Genomic DNA, 24,290 nt, shown 5'->3' with positions numbered 1-24,290 from the left:
AATTATAATTCCTTTTCGGAATCCCTACTTCTGATAGTAAGAAACCAGAAATTGTAGCATTCTTCAACAATTCCATCATACGAGTTACATACAGATGGCCAATGGGGACAATTTATTTATTTCTGAATATCGACTGTCATATATGCAAGAATAGTTTTGCTAACCAATAGATTCCCCTTATTCAGATCAAGAGAAGGTGATTATATTTGAAGTAATAAATATGTTTATGAAGAAGAAAAGTAAAGAAAATAGGTTTAGAAGAAGAAAGTAGATTTTATCTCTTAAAATATTGTCGGTGCAAAAAATTGAGCACATTTAAGGTCTATCATTCAAATTACTAAAACTGCATATTAGTACGAATTCAAACATTTACTCAAAAATTATTCAGGTGTTCTCTTTATTTGTGCAAAACATTACGTGTTTTAAGGCATCATTTTTTGTTAACTCTTTTCATCTAAAAATTTGGAAAATTTAAACAAGAACGCTAGAAAAATAACATAATATTGCTTTAAAAGGCAAGCATTCTGGAATTTAAGTGCATTGAACTTACTCATTCCCTCAAAATGTCGAATCGACGATACAGTGTGTCGATGTCCACGATATATTCTGGTACATTCTCCGAATTCTAGAACCCATGATCTGGCACTTTTGTCTGAACTTCCGGAATACATCATTCTTTTATGAACCTAATTTAAAAAAAAAAATCAATAGTATTAAAAGAGAGATACATCTTAATAATGTGATAAAAAATTCAAATTGTTACTGCAAGAACTAGTTTTGAATTAGGAAATAGAAGAAAAAATTATTATTTCAAAAGTCCATTAACAGGGAATTGCGTTATTATCAGCTTTGACATAAATTTTTTGAATCACTTTAAAAGTAAATTGAAAAATCATAAGCCCCAAAATAATATTTAAGTGACCTGAAAGAAACCTAACGAAACACTAGGGAGGAAATAGGGATGAAAAATATACAAACTAGTATGATCATCTAATGAAGATTGGGTGCCTTTCTACTCTTCCCTGGTTTTGCTGATATTTTTAAGTCCTGACTGTCGCAGTAGTGATTTGTTAAATTTCATCTTTTTTGTTTTGTTTTTCATAGCTAAAAACTAACTAATTACTCCAAATATCCTTACTTTAGTTATGACAAGATTATAAAAACCGGCACGTACTAAAAAAATTAAGACTAAGAAATTTACTAATTTGTTGTAGAAGTTAGCACAACTTTTTTTTGAGAAATTAAATGATATTTAATACAATAAGTTTCTTACAAATAATTAGATTTTAAAAAAAAAGCTTCCTTAAATTAGTTGTTTCTATTTTCTTATTTCGTTACTAAACTACTATTCGTTACTATTTCGTTACTTACTCGCTACTTTCGTTACCTTTTCGAAAATATTTTTTTAGGGATTTCATTACATATTAATTGACTTGATTAATTGATTTTATTATAAATATTGGAGCAAAGATTTACATAAAATCTTCAAATTAATAAAGTTTAAAACTTTTCTCACACTAAAAGTGTTTTATCAGTTAATAGATAATATTTCACATTATTTTCATTTACGAAATAAAACTTAATGTGATGTTAGAAAAAGTCTCTTTTTATTTATAAAATGTATTGGTGACTAGTTATTCCGTCAACAAAATTGATGCTCTTAATAAGTTTTGATGGATCATCGCTACAACTTTCTAAGTCAGCAATACTTTTACTCGTTCAGTATTTGAGAGGATGGGTATATTAAATGATGCCAAGTTCATATAAGAAAGAAGCAAATCCTGGAATTTAGAAATTTGAAAAATTCTTCTAAGTCATAAAACAAGAAATTAAGTACCTAAGTTATGCTATAAAATTTATTAACAATTTAAAAAGCTTTTATTAAATCATTTATTTTTACTTAAGAAAAGAAGTAAAGATATGTGTATAATACTTTTACATTTCAAAAACCTGATTAACTCTAGAGATCGTAATTAACTCTAGAGAATCAACTGGTTAGATTAAATTGGGGCTAATCAGAAAGTTAACTATTTAATAAATAATAAGAAATACACCAGTATATTCTACATCATTGATTGAATTTTTTGTTAATACGAGACTAAACTCAGGGGTGTGATAGCCCATGGAGGGCTTAGGCCTACTTTGACCATCCCAGTTTTATTGACCTTGGTCCCTGGGACGAGGAAGTAGATGTTCCGGTTGGGCAATCAATCGAACGCTGAACCCTCAGCATTTAGTTTCCAAGCATGCTTGCTTGGTATTCATTTTATTACCCTACTGAAGAAATAAAAGACAAGAGTCAACCTTTTCCTGTCCGAGGAAAGAATCCAGGATCTGTGGCCAGGAATGAACAGCACTACCATTTAGCCACATGGTCATATTTTAGTATACAGTTAGAGTAAATTTTTTTTAATATTGTCCGATTAAAGCTTTAATTTTTATGGATGTAATGCTATAAACAACATTGACTTGCTTTAAATTCATATTTGACGAAAATAACATTTCAGTTCATTTTGCTAAAGTTATAGTATTAATTCAGTCCTCTTGATTAGAAGGATAGCAATGAATATTCTTTTGCGTATTTTGCCGTTATTATACAAAATTCTGCATTCTATCTATTGGTAGAAATGGACCGTTAAAGTATGAAATGATAAATTTCGCAAGGATTGACTAGGCATTCTGCAGAATGACTAAAATCAAGTTCGCTTAGTATGAAATGATTATTACATGTTTCATATGTTACCTAAGTACTTCATAGAACAATGAACCAACAGACATTCTATAAAATAATTAGACGAAATATGCGATAATTTTTATGTTTCATACTTTAAACCCGACTCATACAATTCAATGACAGATAATTTTATAGAGTGGCTATACATTTTATGGAATGCTGGCAATTTATATATTGTTTCTATAAATTGAGTTGTCGTATTATGTTCTGAAACTGTACATATATTTGTTGTTGTAACAAAAACTATTTATTTCTGAACATTTTGATACGGAGAGTCTAGTCGATCAAGTACTTAGAAAAGATTAAGTTAAAAAGAAGTTTTCAAAAACACTTATATTTTCTCTTGTCTGCAATGAAAAAAGTTATCTTTATAAGATTTTATTTCAAAATAAATTACGGGACCTACCTTTGTATGTAAATATTTAATTTGAAAATCACTCTTTAATTCACAAATACAAAAGTCTACATTTCTAAAGTAACACATAACATAACTTATTAAAAATAAGTATAGTAATGTATGAATATAGTAATGAATGAATAAAGTAATGAATGAATTTTTCAGTAATAGAATTTTTTTTTGCATACTTAGAATAAAAGTGTTAGATCCGATTCTCAAATTCTTCATATTATTCTCTCTGTGCAAAGCGCATATTTGATTAAAGCTAAGTGCATATTTGATTGAAGCTAAGTGTACATTTGGTTGAAAGTACCCACACATACTAAGTGCTGGTAATTATTAATGCTATTTGATCTGGAATTTTTGACAGTGAACTTATGATCTCAGTACTTATTACTACAATATTCGTAGTACGGTTAACTACAATCAAGCATCGCTGGCGTCAATGATAATTTCCCGATATTTTTATGGATCCTGCAAAACCGAAGATATATACTCTTACCGTACTTTATTATTGTAATCATTTATATTTTGCCCAAATTTGGTACAGCATAAATTCATATCTTACCAGTAAAGAAAATATAGGTCCTTCGTGTCCACTGAAAGTTCTAAGGGCTTCACCTGTCATAAGATTCCAGCTTTTAATTATAGCATCTCCTCCTGCGGTGTATAGGACCTGCTTCATATCATCATACTCTAAACAATTTAAGGGAGCAGTGTGACCTCGAAATATCTGAAAATAAACAGAAAAATATCGACAACAAGCTTTTCCAAATATAATCGGTAGACTTAAATATTTGAAAAAACGAGTTTTGGTTTTTTTTCATGAAATAAATCATTGCAACCACACGAAATACTTCCGTAAAATAATTTACATTAAATTGAGTGTGTTTGCTATATTCATGTGCCTTTTTAACGTAATTTTTTTTTCAAGGTAAAAAAAGCTCCTCAAATTTCTATTAATAACATTTTAGATTTTTCTAACTGAAGTAATTTCTAATTTTATTTCAGAAAAGTTACTTTAAATGTGTTATTTTCCTTTCATAAATTTCGAAATTGTTGTATTTCGAATTTTCTACAATAATTATAGAAATAGAAAATTATTTATAACTTGTTTAATATATCATTAAAATTGCAGTGTAAAAAATGTGGTGAAAAGTAGTTCACACCTACAACACTACTATTTTTTTATTCAAATAATCAAATTGTTTACTTAATTTTTCAATGTTATTGGTTTAATTATTTGTTCATTTTTGTATGCCTGCTTATTGGCAGCACATATTTTCTAGTGCATTAAAATGTAATTAAAAAATTCATTGCAAAAACATTTCGTTCAAAAATTAAGCACATTTTGAATAATATATTCGACCAAATTCTTTCAATGAATTGCTATTTTGTCAATTTTATATAATATTTTGCATGATAGCATAGTTCGGGATTTGAAAATGTATTTGTAATAGAATATTACTTGAAAAAGTATTTGCAACAGTTTTATATTTTAGTTACAAACATAAAATGCAGTAAGTACCAAAATGCAGTTATGTACCAAATTCAAAATGTTATATAAAATTTACAAAATAGCATTTCTTTGAAAGAATAACTATACATTTATAACAAAAAACGTACTTATTTTTTAAATAAATGTTTTTGCAGTGCACGGTATTAAATTCATTATAATGCGCAAGAAAATATGTACTGTCAGTAAGCAAAGACAGAAATAAGTAAATAAATAAAAAACAATATAACAGTGAAAAGTTAATAAAACTGTAACGCTGTAATCAACACCAAAAATTGTGGCAACTACTTAAAAAGTAAATTTTTTACAGTGTAGGATTCAGATTTGCAATATTGCTATGGTGGGTCGATTTATATCATGCTCATTGCTTCGCACCAGTCGCAGAATTAATAGAATTAAATAGTGGGATTTTTCTTTTCAAGCAACGTAAATGTGATTTAGTTTCATTCGGAAATTCTCTCATGTAAGCGAATTTGGCACAAAAAAAATACTTGAATCTGCCAAATAGTTTCTGAGAAATAAAAATTTGAAAATAAGACTTCTGAGTTTCTGCAGAATTTGTTTAACCGATTTCTGTCAAAATTTGCATAAATTTGCATTCTGACATTTAAAATTACGTAGTTTAAGATGATGTAAAAATATGTGTTTATTCACAATTTAAAAAGTTTCAACCATTCTATAATGAAAAAAAAAATATTAAATGATGGTTAAAAATTACTTTTTGCACAAACTTTTAAAATTTTCTCTCTGAAATTACGGTGAAATAATCAACAGCAGTTTATCCATTTAACTAATCGTAAAGTTTACTGTAAAACACATTTTTTATCTTTACGGTTTGAAACCGTTTACAACTAGCATGGTATAAAAATGATTAAAAAGAAATTTAACCGGGCATTGGGGATGGCGCTGCCATCAATGCGTGAATGAAAGTATCACATTCTAAGAGTCAAGGGTCGCAAACTGGAGAGTTCAGAACGCTGTTTTCATGTATTGGATATTGTGTGGTCAACGCTGTGGCCCGAACCCTCGTTCTGTTGGTCATGAGAGTGACAGACATCCCGGCTATAATATGTATCGAACGAACAAAATGGTTTCATTTGGTGGGTTTAGTTGGTACGATGGAATTGTAGTTGCTAAACAGTATTAGGTTAAATCAGTTGATAAACGATTTATCTCACAGTTAACTGTTTGAATACCATCTTACTTATGGGAGTCCTTTGTCTGATTAGGATAAAAGAATAATTGAATGAATTGTTATTTAGCCATTTTTTCGGAGAAGCTTGAGTGGAATTATTTTTGGTAAACAAAATTTATAATTCCCTGCCAAAAAAACTTTCGATTCGTTTCAAAAATTTTAAATACATAGCGGAATACGTAAAGCTGAAATTAACATTGAAGAGTAGAAATTTTCAACCCCTGAAATAGCATAACTACAAGGACTTTATTTTCCAGACTAACGCTTCTCCCCAAAAAAATGTGAGTGTCAAAAATTTTAATTCGTTGAAAAAAATGCATGTATATTGTGAGAAAGATCGCTTTGTTTTCTGATGTTGTAAATGAAATCGTTTGCCCTAAATAATTAGGAAATTTATAGGTCAGGTATTTGAACCATTAAGATTGAGTGAAAATCCAATCATTTGCTCAAAAATATTTAAGCTGTTCATTTTTTTTTTACTTTGAGCACTATACACAACGGATCTCTCAAAAAATGACTGCTGATTTGATAATTCAGTTGCAAAAAAAAGGGAACTAAGATGGAAAAGGACAATTTTCTGCATTTTGCTTTGGTAATCAGATTTTTTATTTGCCTCAAGTTTCAGAAATAATTATGAATTCTAGTAACAGATGGCAACGTTAAATAAGAAATAAGATTAATTATAAGTTACACAAGAATAGATTAGCTAGATAACAATAGTTTTATAAGGAAAAGCAAGAACTCTTTGCACGTTGTGGAAAAGCTTAGTAGACAACCGGGCTAATCCACGTTGTAACGAACTGTTATGCAGTTTAAAACAATGTTTTGCATTTTTTTCTAACTTCATAACTATTTTTTAAACTTGGCTAACCTTCTATAAACCATCTTGTCTCCTTAGAAAAACGCAGCAAAACGTACTCTTTTTTTTTATCTCTCTTCATTTTTTTAAAATTAACTTTTTAAATCATCCGTCATTTTTGCTTTTGTCTCTACCACCGCTTTAATACAAAGAAACAACTTACAGGAATAACACATTATGAATAGGAATTATTGAGGCATGCAATTAAAAGTTTACAAACACTTTGCATTCATATTTATCAATATTACATAAACTTTTTATTATTTTTATTCTTACTTTTAAGCAAAGGCCTGAATCAACAGACCAGGATCTAGCTGTACAGTCAGCTGATCCACTAACTAAGACACCAGCTCCCAAGTCCAATCCAGCATTTTCATCCATCGGTACATGTAATATAGGATAAGTTCCTTTCGTGTGACCCTATAAAGTGGATGATAATTCATGAAAATATGTCATTAGCTTTATTACTTACATAGATAAAAATCTCATTTCGGAGTGCAAAATTTTCTCGCTAAATATATATGTATACATTTGTTAAATTCTCCAAATTATATATTTTTAAATACTGATTTCTTTTAATCTGTAGTTCCTATCTCTATACTAATTTTATATTTCTTCTAGATAATCACCTTTAATTTTAAAGTTCGAAAGTTGTTGAGACTTGAGTTCACGCTTTATTCATCAAATTGAAAAGCTCAGATATAGAAATTTATTTAATGAGCAGATATTAATTTTTTTGACTCATCTAATAACTCAAGAAAATATTCCTAATGTATGTGACTCTTTTTTTAGAACAACTCAGAACTGGGAGAACTCAACTTCTTAATTGAAAGAATACTGCAAGTGACAAAAAGTAAAGAATTTTTTTTTCTGTTAGTTGATTTCAGGCTTAACTGCATAGGAATTTATTCCATTTTTTAAGTTTCGTTGTATAAGATAGAAGTTTGGTTTGCACGAGATAAAATTTCAATGCATAATTTTTAAACACCATGTATTTATAAATTTTGCCACAATTATGCTTGATTAAAAAAGCTGAACTCTTACAATATTAATATAAATAATAATACGACTTTTTTTCTACGTGAAATCCTCTTATGACTTTTTTTCTGTATATCTATCTATCTATCTATATATATATATATATATATATATATATATATATATATATATATATATATATATATATATATATATATATATATATATATATATATATATATATATATATATATATATATATATATATATATATATATATATATATATATATATATATATATATATATATATATATATATATATATATATATATATATTTATAGCGTATATTATCTTTCATTAGTTTTGTCTAATCTTAAGCTTGATGCAGTATAAGATCATCCATAAATTAAATCATTATTTTAATTCAATTTGTTTCAATTCAATTTGTTTCAATTCTCTTCGATTTAATTCAGTTCAGATAAATTAGATTAATAAATTCTGAGTCATGATTTACGCTATTTATACAAATCATAAATATGTCAGATGTGAAGCATGTCAACGTAAGTTGAGAATGCATGTTTTTCCCTAAAATGCACTTTCAGTTTTAAGTTAAATTTCAAAATTGTTTCAGGCCTCCACACATACTAAATGTCCATTAAAAATAATTAAAGGTTCAAGTAATTAATTGAAACTTACTGTTGCAAAATAATTTCAAAGAATCATCTAAGGTAATATTGCGGGAATTAAAAAAAATCAAGTGCAGTGCGTGACATAATTACACGATAGCTTGAAAAAATGAAAATAGACTTTTTTGCATTGATTATTTTTTGATAATTTCCCACAAAAACTAAGAATGTTAGAAAAGTTTTATGTTGTTTTGTAAAACAAGTAAAAAAAGAAGTTTGGAACAATTGCAAGTAGCACAATGCACCTTATAACATCGATTTTAGCAAATATTTCTAACAGCTGTTATTATGTACATTTTTACAAATTATGGATTTTTTAATTAGTTCAGACTGATACAAAAAAATAGATGGCTTGATAAACTTATACATTTAATAATTTTTTCTTGATGCTTCGAAGTCGACAGCTTTGTATATTTTCATTTAGAGCAAAAATAATTGGATAGTTCATGGGTAGATTTATCTTTTCATTATTTATGTGAGTAGAATAATGATGATAATAATAATAATGCTAGTAATTATAATAATTATAAATAATTGTAACATATTCTGAATTTGAAAAAACATTAATTATTTAGTATTCAATCTTAATGAATTATTTTTAATTACTGAAATCGAAACGGTTAAGTTATTCTTTTTGCATTAAGCTATCAATTAATTTTCATAATATTTATGTTTAATTATTATTTACTCAAGTCCCTATTCTAACATAAAAATAGAGAATTATTGCGAGGTTTTCAATGTTGTTTGAAATAGAGATTACAATAGGAAAGGATAGCAGAATTACTTACTACAATATGCGAATTTCCTTTGAAACTTCGCTTTTTTTACTCCACGTTGAAAATTTTTTGCTTGGAGTTAGATTACTATAATTACCTTAATTCGGTTGTCTATTCATTGTTGTTTTTAATTTTATTATTTGTTATACTATGAAAAATCAGCATAATTATTTAAATTAGTGAATAAACAATCCGTTGATTCGTTCTTTGCTGCTATAGCAGCGCTTAGGTATGCTGAATTTTTTTTCTCCAGACGAGAGATACAGAACTACTCCTTAATTGCTCAAAATAGTAGTCTGCTGATCTAGTTCAAAAAATATTGAAAAAACTTGTTCACTATGAAAAATTTTCTAATATTTTTAACACAATGACTTGAAATTTTTTCATTTTACCTCAAATACTTTGATGCAAGCTTCACCTTGGTCGTCGGAAATCTCTCTAAGATCAAAAAGCCATGCTCTCACTGAATGGTCACTCGATGTAGAAAAAATGAGTTGACCAACACACAGAAGACGAGATATACGGGCAGTGTGGCCAGTGTAGATAGCTATACACTCAGCAGTGGCTATAAACCATTTCCGAATTGTAGAGTCAGAGGAGCCTGTAATCACGCACTGTTCATGGACTGCACAGCACGTTATGTAACCTGTAATAAAAGTGAAAGCGGATAAAAAGTGTAAGATTCCTTATTGCACTTAAAACAAATATTCGAATGTTTTAGTGTGATATTTAATAAATAGATGGTAGCACAATCTAGTTTATAATATGTTAAACACTATACATATTTGGTTATAATATTTGAAATTGAACGTGAAAGTGTAATAGGTAATTACTTACCGTCATGCCCCTCTAGAACACCCAAACACTCTGTAGGGTCAGAGAGGGTACTCCACATTCGTACTGTCCTATCATCGCTGCCAGTAACTAAAAGCGAGCTATCGTCACTTAGCACCATGCAGTTTATACCACCTTTATGATCTCTAATTTCTTGGAGAAGAAATGGTTCGTTTCTTTTCCGATTATGCCCACCACCTGAGTCTTTGGACACGTCACATCCCATTGCAGGTCTCAGTTATTCCAAAATGGCATGTTGCTTGTCCTTAACTCTTAGTATTCTATGAGTTCTATTCATTATCACTAAAGAAAAAAAATACATTTCTTTATGAGGATCATAAAAGAAGAATATGATAAGCGATCAATAAAAAACCTCCACATTTTTTTAAAAGTTTTATAAAAGTGTTAAAGCAAACGTGGGGATTCTTTTATTCCACCAATATCTTTTTAGATTGTTTTTAAGTAAAAAAATATCTATTTTTTTCCATGCAATTCATCAAGAAAAGAAATTCTAATTGTTTTTGCAAGCGTATGAAATAAGTTTTAAAGAGCGTTTTTAAAAAAGACCTTTTTAGAATCACTAGACAGTATAGTGTCATAGCTTTGCAGTCTATGCTAAAGAAAAACAAGTTTGTTGATTATATATTTTATTTCCATCATGAACACATTTTGACAAAGTTTTTGTGTAGCTTATTATTTTTAAAAAAGTTAAAAAAATGTGCACGAAAGAAAACTCTTTTACCTAACTCTTCCCTTCAGTATACGATGGATTGTTGTTGTTGTTAATTTACGCGCACTAGAGCTCCACAATGGGCTATTGGCGACGGTCTGGGAAACATCCCGGAGGATGATCCGAAGACATGCCATTACAATTTTGATCCTCTGCGGAGAGGACAGTATACAATGGAATTAATTAATATATGTTATTAATTATTAATTGATTAATTAATGCTGCTTTATTTTGAGGCTGTACCCACTTGATAAGAAAAAATAATCTGTAACGGATTATTTAATTGTCATCCTTTTAAATCAAGACTGAACTTTCAGAACTGAACTTTCAAAACAGAAGAGGCTTAGGATTATTATTAACAATTATTAACAACACACTAAAATTAATGGCCTTTTATATTCCTTATTAATCACATTTTAATTAAAAAATAGCATTTATCACTATATCATTTACCACTATTTCGAATATTATTAAAGTATACAATAAACTACTGAAAGAATGTTTATTTAATTTCTTTGAAAGTCGCAAATTAAATGTATTACAATTATTAAGAATTTATCCTCTCAATATCTCTTCTTATAATACTGAAAGTTTTCAATATTCAGACAGTAGTGTAATCCAAATATATTAAGAAATCTCCGCATTAATAAATGAAGTTGCTCTTAGCGAAGCAAAATAAATTAAATTCCGATTTGTTTCACATATATTTTTCAGGGCCTTAATTAAGAAAACTAGATGGCAGCATTATCTAGCCTATACTAGTTTATTGATTACTCTGATTTGATTTAAGAATTTAAAACTTTAGTCTTTTTATTTGAAATTTCAAACAAAGAGAAATAAATGTTACGAATAAATGATATTAAAATTAAAGAAGTGATCAGTCAAAGTTTGCACGTTTTTTTTATAATTTTTATTGTTCACAAACCAAGACCAAACCTTTTAATGAAAAAAATTATTCGTTTTAAAATAAATTGGTATTTTACTTTTCATACTATAATTTTTTTAAAATTATTTAAGATGCGTTATGAATTGAAAAAGTAATGATTACACTGGGGAATACAAGAATTTTTACAAATATTAAATGCCTATTAAAGATCTTGCCTAATTCTATTGTTTAGGGGTGCTTTCTTATTATGACCTGTTCAGAAGCACACAAAGAAACAGTTCATAAAAGAAAAGTGCATCTTATGACGTATGACAACATTTATGGACATGGGTGTCTATGTAAGTTTAATCCTGGTCACGTGCCCTAACTAAGTTAGATATTTGTCGCAATATTTATACGACCTCTTTTATATATATATATATATATATATATAAATATATATATATATATATATATACACACCGAAGAGCCATTACATTATGATCACTCTGCTAATAACATGTAGGACCACCTTTAGCCCTCAAAACTACTAGCACCGGCAGTGGCATTGATTCTACTGGGTGCTGAGCTGATAGGTAGTTTGAGGTATCTGGTACCAAGCGCTCACCAACTGGTCCTGCAATTCCATCACATTGCGAAGGGGTAGCGTGGCAGCACGAGTTTGATTTTCCAAGTACGACCACAAATGCTCCATTGGATTAAGGTCAGGTGAATTTGGGGGCCAAGACATGACTTGAAAGTCACTGGAATGTTCTTCGAACCAATCCATGACGATTCGACCCTTATGTCATGGTGCATTATCCTGTTGGTAAACACCATCCCCCGCAGGAAAAACTGTTGCCATGAATGGGTGAACTTGGTCTGCAACTATATTCAAGTAGCTTACAGACGTCAGGGATTGTTCTATGAGGACTCTGGGTCCTAATGTGCCCCAGGAAAACATTGTTCCTGGGCGAGAAACCATGAAAACCTGGGCGAGCCCATTGTTATAGATGGAGGGTGGTCATAATGTAATGGCTCTTCGGTGTATGCATAGTGTATACATACATATATATATATATATATATATATATATATATATATATATATATATATATATATATATATATATATATATATATATATATATATATATATATATATATATATATATATATATATATATATATTTGTACATTTCGACAAAAATAGACAAAAAATGCTATTAAAAAAAGAAAAAAAATCTACAGCTCGGAGAGAGAAACCAATAGCAGATTGAAAATCAGCGTATCTCAGATCTGTTATAAAATGTCATGCAAGGGATAAAGGAAATTGTTCCCCAGTATTATCTGTAGGCACATTTATTTAAAAGCAGTGTTTGACGTACGAATGCGGAACAATCAGGGAACTGCTGCTAAAGCCAACAGCTATTCCTTCGTCAAGGAGATATTTCTAAAATGTGAAATATTACGTAGGATTATTGTAAAATGTGAAGCAATCACCGAATACAGTCCATTTCAAATCTAAATGAAAGGTATGCTTGTAATATGCATGAAATAACGTGATGACATTGAGAAGACATAAAATAAACGATTTCAAAGAAAAACTGGAATCTTCGAACAGTTTTACAATTTAACTAATCTTACGCCTTTAACAGAAAAGTTTTCAGTTAAATTTTGCTCAATTTTTATTAAGTAATGCTAATCCTTTTACTGTGAATTTAAAACTTGCAATGCTTTTGAAAAGTGTTCAAAAATACAGCTTAATTATGTGCGTCACTGATTTGTAAATCAAGTCCAATCAAGGAATAAAAACTCTTTTAAAAATGCTTTCAAGATTTTTACCAAAACTTAACAGATATAAAATGAATTAATTAGATTAATAATGTAAATGAATTAATTATAAAATGAATGAATTAATTATTAATTCCTTTTATATCAATTATTAATTCATTTTATATCAATTATTAATTCATTTTATATCAATTATTAATTCATTTTACATTAAATAAAATAGATTAATGAGGTAATATTGTTCTTAGTAAATAAATGAAAATTCAAAACTTGGTTAGCAAAACTTTGAGTTTTATGAGACTTGTATTTAGATATCGACTCTAACACTGATGTGTTTTTAAACAGAAATAATGCTATTACATTCAACCGTGGAACCAGATTTTTCATTTTGCATTAATAAAATTATTTTATAAATTATTGGGCGAAATAGCCCAAGTATAACTGAAAAGATTTAAACTACCCTAATTTTACGGTTCTCTTTTTAAATAACTCACACAGTAAAATTTGATTATTGTAATTAGAAGAACAATGTCTAGAAAATTTTTCACCTGGAAACATTTAGCCTATTTACGAGCATCTGGATTCAGAAAAGGTGTCAGGTACAAAGTGACTAATCAATAATAATTACACGATACAAAAAAAGGAGCATTTTACCGAAACGAAAATAAATATAACAAAAGTCTTAGGATTTTCTGCAATGAAATATTTTGGCTAAATTATATAGGTGATTGTAAGAATAGAAAAAAACAACAACAACATAATTTTGATTAACTACTCTTTTTTAGGAATTAAATCATGAAATTGAGCACTAAATATAGAATTATTTAAGAGAGTAAAGATTTAAATTATTTAAAAATAATTGCTTTATTTAGATGTTATTATTTTCAGTTTTTGAGGCAATTTCTTTATAAAAAAACATGGATTAAAGTTCACATTTATTGATACAACAGTAATATTTGTATTTAGCAAAATAAGTAAAAAAAACGAAATAGCATTAAAATTTTTGTTGTTAAGTTTTTTAATAAACAGAGATCCATTATAAAAATTTTAATACAAACAAATAAATACGCTTAGAGTAAAAAAAATGTGGATTATTTATAATTCTTAATATTAATAAGCAAAAATATCAAAAAATGCAGTAAAAATTGTTTATATTTGAAATTATTCTGTATTTTAGCAAAAGTGCTTAAAATTGTTTAAAAGTTGAATAAAACTAATTTAAAATTGTTGTTTGTTTGCGCCTTATTTCATTAAAAAATTATGATTTTTTAAAATAGGTCCAGCAGGATAAATTAAAATTTTAACACAAATAGCTTTTTTGCTTGTTGTCTTGCATACATGTCACATATAATACATAAATAAATTAATGAGTATCATTTTTATCTATAAGTTATCTAAATTTTTTTTCAAACTTTAAACTAAGTTGATAACTTTGTTTATATAATAATTGCAATTATGTTTTGAAATTTACAACAAACTCATTTGAATTTTTTTAAAAAAATTAATCGTGATATTCGATGCATCTTTATTTATTTATTTCAAAGATATTGAATACCGAGTGCGAAAATATATTTATGTTGTTTTGATGAATGGAACACATTTTTAATTGCAAAATATCTTACTATTACTATCAATATTTCCCTTTAATAATAGACATGGTTCTTTTTATTTTTGTTTCATCCCTAATCTAGCTTTAAAAACTATTCTCCGTTAAACAATGTCAATAAATTTAACTGTATTTGCAATTCTCTCCACGAAGCAAAACGTTGAAATTATGTTTCAGAAAAATAAATAAAACTACAAAACTTAGGTTTAAAATATTTCAAATAGTCCCTGAAGCATTTTTACTACGTCTCTAAAAACGTAGAAATGCCCAATTTTCAGAAACTATTATTGATTTTTTCTGAAATATTTCATAAATACATGCAAGGAATATTTTAAAGTAAAGAGGACATCCCTGAAATATTTCATCGTTAACCGATGTGCAACTTTTAAAAGAACATATTGTCAAGATTATTCACTTCAGAAAAACAGATTCAGTTTGAACTTTAATATCAGAATTATAGTAAGAGTAAAATTTGCTGTAACTTAAATAAGGGATGAAATTTAAGTTTGTTTTAATTTAAATTGGCCATAAGTATCATGGAATCAAGTTTAAGAAATGCAAGGTTTACAGAACAAATTAAACTTGAATAATAATATAAGTTTTTTGAATCTTAATACGGTGAAATTAGTTGAAACCTTAATAAAGAATGAAAATTTAATTATGTTACTATTTAAATCAATCTTAAGTATCCTGTAATCATATTTAAGAAGTACATGAACTCTTATAAATACATATTCAAATTTGAACCAAAATATTGGCACGCCAAACTATAATGAGGTACAAACTTACTTTTATCTTAATAATGAATTAGACATGCCTCTTATTCAACTGAACCAAGCTTAAAAAGTTAAATAATATTTTACAATATAGCAGAATATTAAGATTGCAACAATATTGAATGAGCATATGGTTCAACTTGCTTCCAAATTTTAATTCCTAACTCATCAGAAAAATTTTTCTCAAATAAATTGTTAAGAATTATAATTGATTTTTTAGTTCACAAAAAAGAGTAAAGTTGAAATAGTGTTTTCAAATTACTCAGATTAAAAAAATAATCAAAATTATTTAAGCGCTCTAACTATTCGGAACGAGGTCAGAATTTTTTTTGACAGTAATTGCCTGTAATATCATGATAAATTCTACTTTTATCGACGAGAAAAAGCAATTGAAACTTGCATATTGTCATCTAGGACAAAGCTCCAGTAGCTATTTTAGTATTCTCGCTTGTTTGATGGTAAGATTTCCTCGCACACGAAAGTGAGTAGATAATAGTAATCAAGTTAATCTATGGAGAGTGACTAAGAATAATGTGTAGTTGCCTTTTTTCTGTAAGAAGAGCAATTTTGTACCGACAATTTCACAAGAAAATTTGCGATTTATTAGTAGTAGAAGCCTTTTTCGAAAGATAGTTATCAATACTTTATCAATGCATGTTTAATTTCAATTTTGCTATCAAAATGAGTATTTTAATGAAAAAAATGTATTAGATATAACTTCCAGGAAGAGTTATTCGTTAGATTCGAATTCAACTGGACAGCTTAACGAATTGCGTCATTGAGGACAAAATTTTAATTTTTAAAGTTAGCATACCAATCACGAGAGGTTTTTTCAGCTATTGCCCAATCTTCGTACACATTACAAATTACACTAGCAGCTTTTTAAGTCATAGAATTCTGACAAGACTAAAAATGAAAGTAGGAGGTGACGAAAATGCTGATTTCTAAAATGTTTGACGTACAATTGCAATTATCTTCAATTTAAAGTGGATTTAATTAATTTAACATGAAAAAAAACATAGTAGAAGAAAACATTTTCTTTCGGATGGCTATAAAAATTATGCGATAGGAATTCCACTAACTGCATAAAATTCAAATTTTCTCTTAAAACAAAAATCTTGGGGGACATATTTAGCTGCCAAAACAATAGATGTTTATATACTAGAACGTACAATTTGCGGTAAAAGTTGAATACTTAATAGTCATTTGCGTTGAATAAGAGTAAAAGGGTTTTAAAATGTGCTTTTAGTTAAGAATAATGCAGTTAAGTATAATTATTATTTTGCTAAAGACTATACAGACTATAATTTGCGGAAGCTTATAGCTTGCAGAACAAATAAAACTACAAATTACACTTACAGACAATTTTGAAAATTTCTGATTTTTCGAAATATCTCATTTCTATGAATTATGAATATCTCCTTTCAAATTGCAGGGAAAAAATGCTACTCCTACGAAAGATAATGATATGCATATTTAACAATACATGCCAACTTTCATGACTGACTGTGCATTATAAAATTTGAGAGTAATAGTTTGGATAGATCCCCTCAAACAAACTATTAAATAAAATATTTTTTTATTAACGAATTAACGAATTTTTAATTTTTTTTAAAGAAATTGTTTCTTGTGGTAAATCTTTAAGCCGACCAATTTCAAGTGTTAGCGTTTTTTTACCAAATTATGTATATATTTTTTCTCACGCACTTTTTTCTCCTTATTTAATTGAAAGATCCCTCCCAGTCTTTTTAAAATTGCAAAGTCTTAATCTTTGGTAATATTTAATTTCAATTTTAAAATTGTCTAAGCAAAAAAATAAATAATAATTTTTAATTATTTGAAAATAATAAATTTAGACAATAAACTAAAACAAATAAAATAAAAATTAAATTTAACAAAGAAATAAAACTAATCGTATTAAATATTAATTACTGTATAAATCAAGAAAAATTACATACCAGTTACATGCGGCATTTACTTATTTGTGCAAGAAAATACCCCATTTTTTCCCGGGGGTCATAAAAAGAAGATATTTTGTATTATGTCGATCATTGAAGAAGATATGACGTTTAGTGGCGGAAGCAGTTTTCTTTGTGTTTGTAAAGTGTTTTAGAGGGGGGCTGATCACAGAAATCTCTATGGAGACCGGAACAAACAAACTATAAGGTTTATGTCATGTGTGACCGGATCACGCGTTGCCGGACTAGAGAAAGCGGACTGCTGCCTCAGGTAGACATTTCATTACAGGCAATTTCAAATGCACGGAAAGATCATTTTTGCATGGAATGTCCTCATCATATGGCTTTGCTTGCGTCATTAATGCTTTTATTATTGACAAAATCAATAAACAAAAGTAAAGTCTTCGGTTTCAGGCAGACAGTTCGTAAATATTTAAAAATGCGAAATAAATGACTTTGTGTCATTTAATTTATATATTTTTATTGTGATAAACTAGTTTGGTTTTTATGACATTGAACCTGTAAAAGAAACTGCGCCCAGATGTTGTGTGAATTTTGTTTCTTTTTTCAGGGTAAAATATAAGTTATACTGATTAGTCTTTCAACTATTAACTGAACTTGCAAATTTATGCGAAAATTTTATCGACGAGCAATGCTTAAACAAACTAGCTATCATAATTTAAGCTAAAGAATGCGTTTTGTTGGGATTGAAGATTTCCTTTCGTTGGGATTGTGATTTTTTAAAAAATAAAAAGGAATTTAACTAATGATATTTTGTTCAATGTGGAAGTAAGTAAACATTAATAATAAGCAATTCCATCTTGTTGAAAGATCGTTTAAAAATATTCAGGGTGATGCACTTTAAACACTTAAAAGGAAGCTAAATGCAACAAAATTGTTTATAAAATAGTAAACATTGACATTTTGCTAAATCAACCATTCATAATGCTAACTACATTTTTAAATAACCGGTGTAATAAAATCAAGATAACTCTTCTGCGAAACCTCTCCTTATGGGGAAAGGAAATTTGCGGGTATGAGTAGGAAATATTGTTTTTAATAATAACTACAACTAGGTCGTGGTCGTTGATAGATTTTTTTGTCAGCAAATATAATATTCGAAGTAAATATTTCAGCATAGATAAGCGAAGCAGAAATACGAAAGAATTTTAACTCTAGCAAGAAATTATGGAATCAGAAAATATATATATTTTTTCTGAATTGGATTCGGGACATTTGAATAGTTGCCATACTTTATCAGCTGGCTTTTCTGAACAGACGGAATCTCTCATGTCATAAGAACAGTGATCTACCTCTCTTAATTTGTCTCATTTCTCTTTAGTAGCAAAAGCACCGGCTCTCCCATTTTGATAGCACAAAATCTTCCATTTTTAGCGCCCATTTTGACATCCTCTTTTTTTGTTTCTTTTTGATTTTCGAAATTGGGGGAACTTCATTTAAGTACGGCCAATTTTAGAAAGAATTATTAATGTACTTACTATCAGCCAAAGTTTGTAGCTTGTAAGATATCGCATAATGTTAAATGTTTTTGAAAGTTCTGACACTAGCATTCTATAGATAATTAAGAGAAGGAACTATAAAAATATTGGCATATCTTTAGGAGAAAAAAGCAAAACAGCTTAAAGCTGGTAACAATCAGCTTGTGCATTGAAGTTGAAATTTAGTAGTGCAAATACCTAGAATTACAGCGATCATATTGTATTCTTTCCATCCATCCAAGTCAAGAGCTACCTTTCCAACCAAGCAATATTTCTTAGCTTTCTTTGTGTGTGAAGATTTATTGCTAGTAATAGGACATTATTTTAGCTCGAAAGAATTTACAAGTTAATGTGTACTCCTATAACCCAAACTAAGAAATTGCGAAAACTATCATTTTAAAATTATAATTTTGCTTTGAATCTGTTAACTAATCCAGTTCGTATGAGTGATAATCAGCTCTTTTATCGGTGTTGCGCATTAAATGCTGCCTAAGTTTGAAAAAATTACGCAAAAACGTATAATTACGCAAGAACTTAGTAGATTTTTAAAAGTTAAAAAAATGAATCTTCTTTACATATTTTAGTTACAGAACATTTTATATAATATTTTCTAACAGATGTTGAACACCAGATTTAATTTAGAATTTTTGACTATCAATGTTTAATCCCTTAGCCTTGTAATTTTAAACTCAATCCAGAAAACAAGGAAGCTCCTGGATCAAGCATGGACCTAGCTAGCCATCACTGATGACTTTTAGATAGAACTTACCCTAATTTTCGTTACATTGAGAGAAAAATCTTGAAACCTCCCACGGTTTGACGGATTGGCAAGAAGAATTTGGCACATGCTCCATCTACCACTAAGGCTATTTTCTGTCAGCATTATAATCAGAGAGAGTGGAGAAGAATTGGTATCGACTTGCCATTGCTTGGATTCGAACTAGGGTTACCTTATTGGGAGGCGAGTGCTTTATTCTTTGAGAAACCACAGCTCATTTACAAAATATTTTTTTAAAAATGTCGTTGAACAGCCAATCCAATTTTTGAGTTTATGTCTAACAATGTTCATCTCCGCAGTCTTGTAATTTAGAATCCAATCCAGAAGATAAGGATTCCATTTGTCAAGCATTGAGACAAACTAGCCTTCGTGAAGAACTATTTGAGGGAACTAATCCGCATTTGCATTACATGGATGAGAAAACCACGAAAACTTCCCATGGTTAGCCTGATGGCAAGGGGACTTTAACCCATGATCCATCTACCACTGAGGATATTTCGCATTAGCACTGCTGTCGGTGTGAGCCGGGTGTGGAACTCGCAACTACCAGCCATTGATGGGATTCGAACCCTGGTCTTCTAATTGGTAGGCGAGTGTTTTATCCCCTGAACCACCCTGATTCATTTATAGAGCATTGTTCTTTGTCTCAGGAGGCTTTATTCATTGAGTTTAATATAAAAAATTGAATATAGCTTTAAAAGGTTTTCTGTTATGTTACATTGCTTTAGTAATCAAACTTAGTAATTTTTTTTGGCATCAATTCTCAGTTATATTAGGAACGAAAGAGAATTAAAAAGGAATAGTATTTATGTTTTAAAAATGATTGAAAACCTTGCCATTATTTAAACAAATTAACTATTATTTCTTGAAAAACAATTTCAAATCGTCATTTTCTTTAAATTTACTCTGAATTGTTATTTATTATCTATTTGTTTCTTCAAACTTTGCTTCTTAATTACTTGTTAACATCAGGTCATTGAACAAGTTAAAATGGAGGAAATTAGTTTGTATGAAGTATTTTAGAAAAAAAACCCCTCTATAGAATGAAGAGAATTATAACAATGTCCTTAAGGGACTTGAAAAGGATGGGGAAAAGTTTCAGTTTGATTAAATCCTCCAGTAGTTCCTCTTTGATTAAATTGATGGGTTTTTCAGTTTCATCAGGAGCTTAAGAAAGTTGGTAAGATATAATTTTTTCCCAGCTCTTAATCCAAGTCACATCAAAAATTTATGAAAGTTCTATTGATTTATATTTCAAATTTATCTGTTGAGATGGAAGAAAGTTTTTATAACCATTTTTTTTTCATATTGATTAAATATTTTGGAAAGTTATACTTGTGGGCCGGATAAATAGTAAATCACATTTTAGAAATAAGTTGCGCTCTATACTTGAATGAACGATAAGTTTGATATGATATTTATATCCGAGAAATAAAATAAAACTGGAACTATATTCGAAAGTTATTCATGAGTGGTTTTATAGTAACAAGTAACAATTATTTAGAATTTAAGCCTCCTTGTAAAGCTTCATAAGAAATTCTTTTGAAATAAAGTTATTTAACAGAATATTGCATGCACTGCAATTTTACAATGATTAATATTGCATAAAATTATAAGTAAAACTAAAATTTTTCCCCACCTAAGAAATTCAAGTACTTCCTTACTTAAGTTATTTTCCCTGAACCCCTTACTTCTCACTCCTTTAAAAATCGCTGGGTGAGCTCCCATTTCTAGTACCCGTGATATTTCCAGGCTAGTGTATTTAAAAGTAATGAGCCAAAAAATTTAAATATATCCATCCTTTGTGCCTGCTTTTTTTATTTCTTATTTTACATACTAGATGGCTACACCAGAATATTTCTTAATGTAACTGGGGGTAGTTCATTTTAGATTAGATGTGAGCACTATTCAAATATATGCATTTGTGATAAATAGTTTGTACTCTTAGCTCATAATTTATGCTCTTTGTGCATGCACATGTTTTGTGTTCTGTGATAAAATAATTTTTAATATTGTGTACATTATGGAATCAGAGTTACATGGACAAATAGAGTTCTAAATTTCACGCTAAAAAAATTCCAAAAGTAAAAAATAAATACATATATTGCACAGTTTCGCAACCAAACACGCGTAAAACGTAAAGCATAGTTTATTGGTCACTTTTCATTATTACACTGTAAAAATTCCAAATGAAATTTCCGTATAAAGTATCGGTAGATCATCATCCATAAAATCCATTTTACCGTAAAATCTATTTTTCCTGTAAATTATTATTCCTTTATTTTTACAGTTATATTTATTTAATTAGAAAGATTGAGTAATTTTATGGTAGTTATTAATGTAAAAGTTACGGCATATCAGATTCTTTGCTCCGTAACAAATTCCAGGGAAGAGTGGGGTCAATTGCAACAGGGTGCGATTGTAACAGAACAAAAATTTCGAGAGTCGGGTTCTAGATTTGGTTCCTAGGTGGCGCTCAAGGTGTATTTAATAAATCTACATGTACACCCCTGCTGGCAACCATTTTTATGTACTTTTGAAAGAGTTACATCACAAAAGATATTTTCACGCTACGTAAGTACTTTTTTTGGTATTAGAATATTATATTGTAACAAAGTAATTTTGTTTAAACAGATAAACATTATTAACCGAATATGTAAGTGGACACCTTAATTAACATTTCAAAAAAAGAGATTAGTTTTGTTAATTAACTAGCATTGTTTTTAACAAATGCAGCTGAAATGGGGTCTTGGGGACGATTGTAACAATAAGTAAAGGGACGATTGTAACAGCTGAAAATAAATAATCTTATGTTTACAAACCATTACTTAACTCTTTAAGAACCACCAATAGCTTCCTATATCATTTATATTATGTTGCATGAGCATTTTTTTATTATTCACCTTTCACAGCATGAATTAAAATTTTTAACCCCTTAAAGTTAAAAGTTTAACCCATTAGGTCTCTGCTCATCATTATTTTTACTCCTAAAATATCACGACTATTTTGATCAATAAAAAAATATATCACAACTATGATAACATGTATAATTAACTATGTTTTAGTTGAATTTATGAACTGTTTCAACTGATCCCGTAAGTGGGGACAATTGTAATAAGTGCACGACTGTCAAAAATTGTTAATAACTAATATAATAACATTTAAAATAAGGTATTTATTTTCTTTCCAGTAGAGGATAGTTTACTTTACTCGTCTGTCAATTAATACCAATAATATATTGGATTTTTTGTTAGTTAAAAATGGTTAAGTAGAAAATGTTACAATTGACCCCACTCTCCCCTAAAGTTTAGTGATTAAAATCAGCGATTGGTAAATTTACCAGAAAATGATACAAACAGGCTATTGGGTCAAATCTTTAGTAATACTTAAAATTTAAATTTGCTTCTAGTATAATAAATACATTAAATTATATTGTAAATAAAAGTTTAAAATATAGGGCTAATTTTTCAAAATGGTTAATTTGTTTTATGCTTATAAATAGGATTATGAATACTCATTTTGTTTAAAGTATTACATAAAAGATAAAAATTTTTCCTATTTATTACTGTGAAAAAGATAAAAGTAAATGGTTATCATGGAAAAAATAAATAAAAACGTTACTTACATATAATTTACTCTTTTTCTAGAGTTATTGATAGTTTTGTTTTTCAGAAATTGCATGACAATTTAAGTCGATTCATTTGTATCTTAAAAACAAGGCTATTAATTAACGCCAATTTTCCCCAAAAAAGTTTATTTGCTTCATCTATATATTACAAATAGATTTGTAAGTATGTATTTATAATGTTAAAACATTTTTTTTACGAAAAGTAAATATTTTTCTAATTTATTAAAAGCCTGTGCTAGTAAAAATGAATTTGAAGCTGAATGACAATTATGAATGCAAAAAAAAAAAAAAAGCATTTTGAATATCATCCATTTCGACACAAGTGTTTTTACTAGTTGTTTTTCAAAATAATAAAGACTCCAATTTACTGAATTTTATTTTGCCTATTAGTTTGTTTGAAGAAATTGATTTAGAAATAAGCAATCAAGCTTCTATTCATTACATTAATTGCAACTTGATTTAGTTTATGATGGTTTATTCATTATCTTTTTTTGTATTCGTTTCACGTGAATGGCAAATTGAAAATTGATTTGTTAAGCAATTACTTTTATTACTTGAGAAATGTTGTATTATATGTAAGAAAAATAACGTTCAGTTCTTATTACAAATTTTTCTTTCATCATTCTTGGATAGAATTGAAAAAAATCCTTATATAGCTGTAATTTCTTTGTTATCTTTA

General features: G+C 28.4%; 1 protein-coding gene across 2 annotated transcripts in view; it reads right to left on the bottom strand.

Annotated features, from left to right (window-relative positions):
• Window positions 1-24,290, bottom strand: part of LOC107439942 (uncharacterized) — an 83,155-nt gene that overhangs the window by 5,040 nt on the left and 53,825 nt on the right. The window contains exons 1-6 of one of the 2 annotated variants that reach the window (XM_016052699.4): window positions 17,707-17,844; window positions 9,982-10,281; window positions 9,537-9,790; window positions 6,978-7,121; window positions 3,700-3,864; window positions 551-686 (exon numbers count right to left, since the gene is read on the bottom strand). In XM_016052699.4, coding sequence (XP_015908185.2) covers window positions 551-686; window positions 3,700-3,864; window positions 6,978-7,121; window positions 9,537-9,790; window positions 9,982-10,204 — 922 coding nt within the window. In that variant the 5' untranslated portion in view covers window positions 10,205-10,281; window positions 17,707-17,844. Of the gene's footprint in view, window positions 1-550; window positions 687-3,699; window positions 3,865-6,977; window positions 7,122-9,536; window positions 9,791-9,981; window positions 10,282-17,706; window positions 17,845-24,290 lie in introns of those variants that run through there. The other variant, XM_071178472.2, reaches the window with a different exon arrangement.

Source organism: Parasteatoda tepidariorum, chromosome 6 (assembly GCF_982258835.1).
Source record: "Parasteatoda tepidariorum strain Cologne lab strain chromosome 6, Ptep-v5.0, whole genome shotgun sequence".
NCBI lineage: Eukaryota > Metazoa > Arthropoda > Arachnida > Araneae > Theridiidae > Parasteatoda > Parasteatoda tepidariorum.
This window is presented reverse-complemented; position numbering and strand designations above follow the sequence as displayed.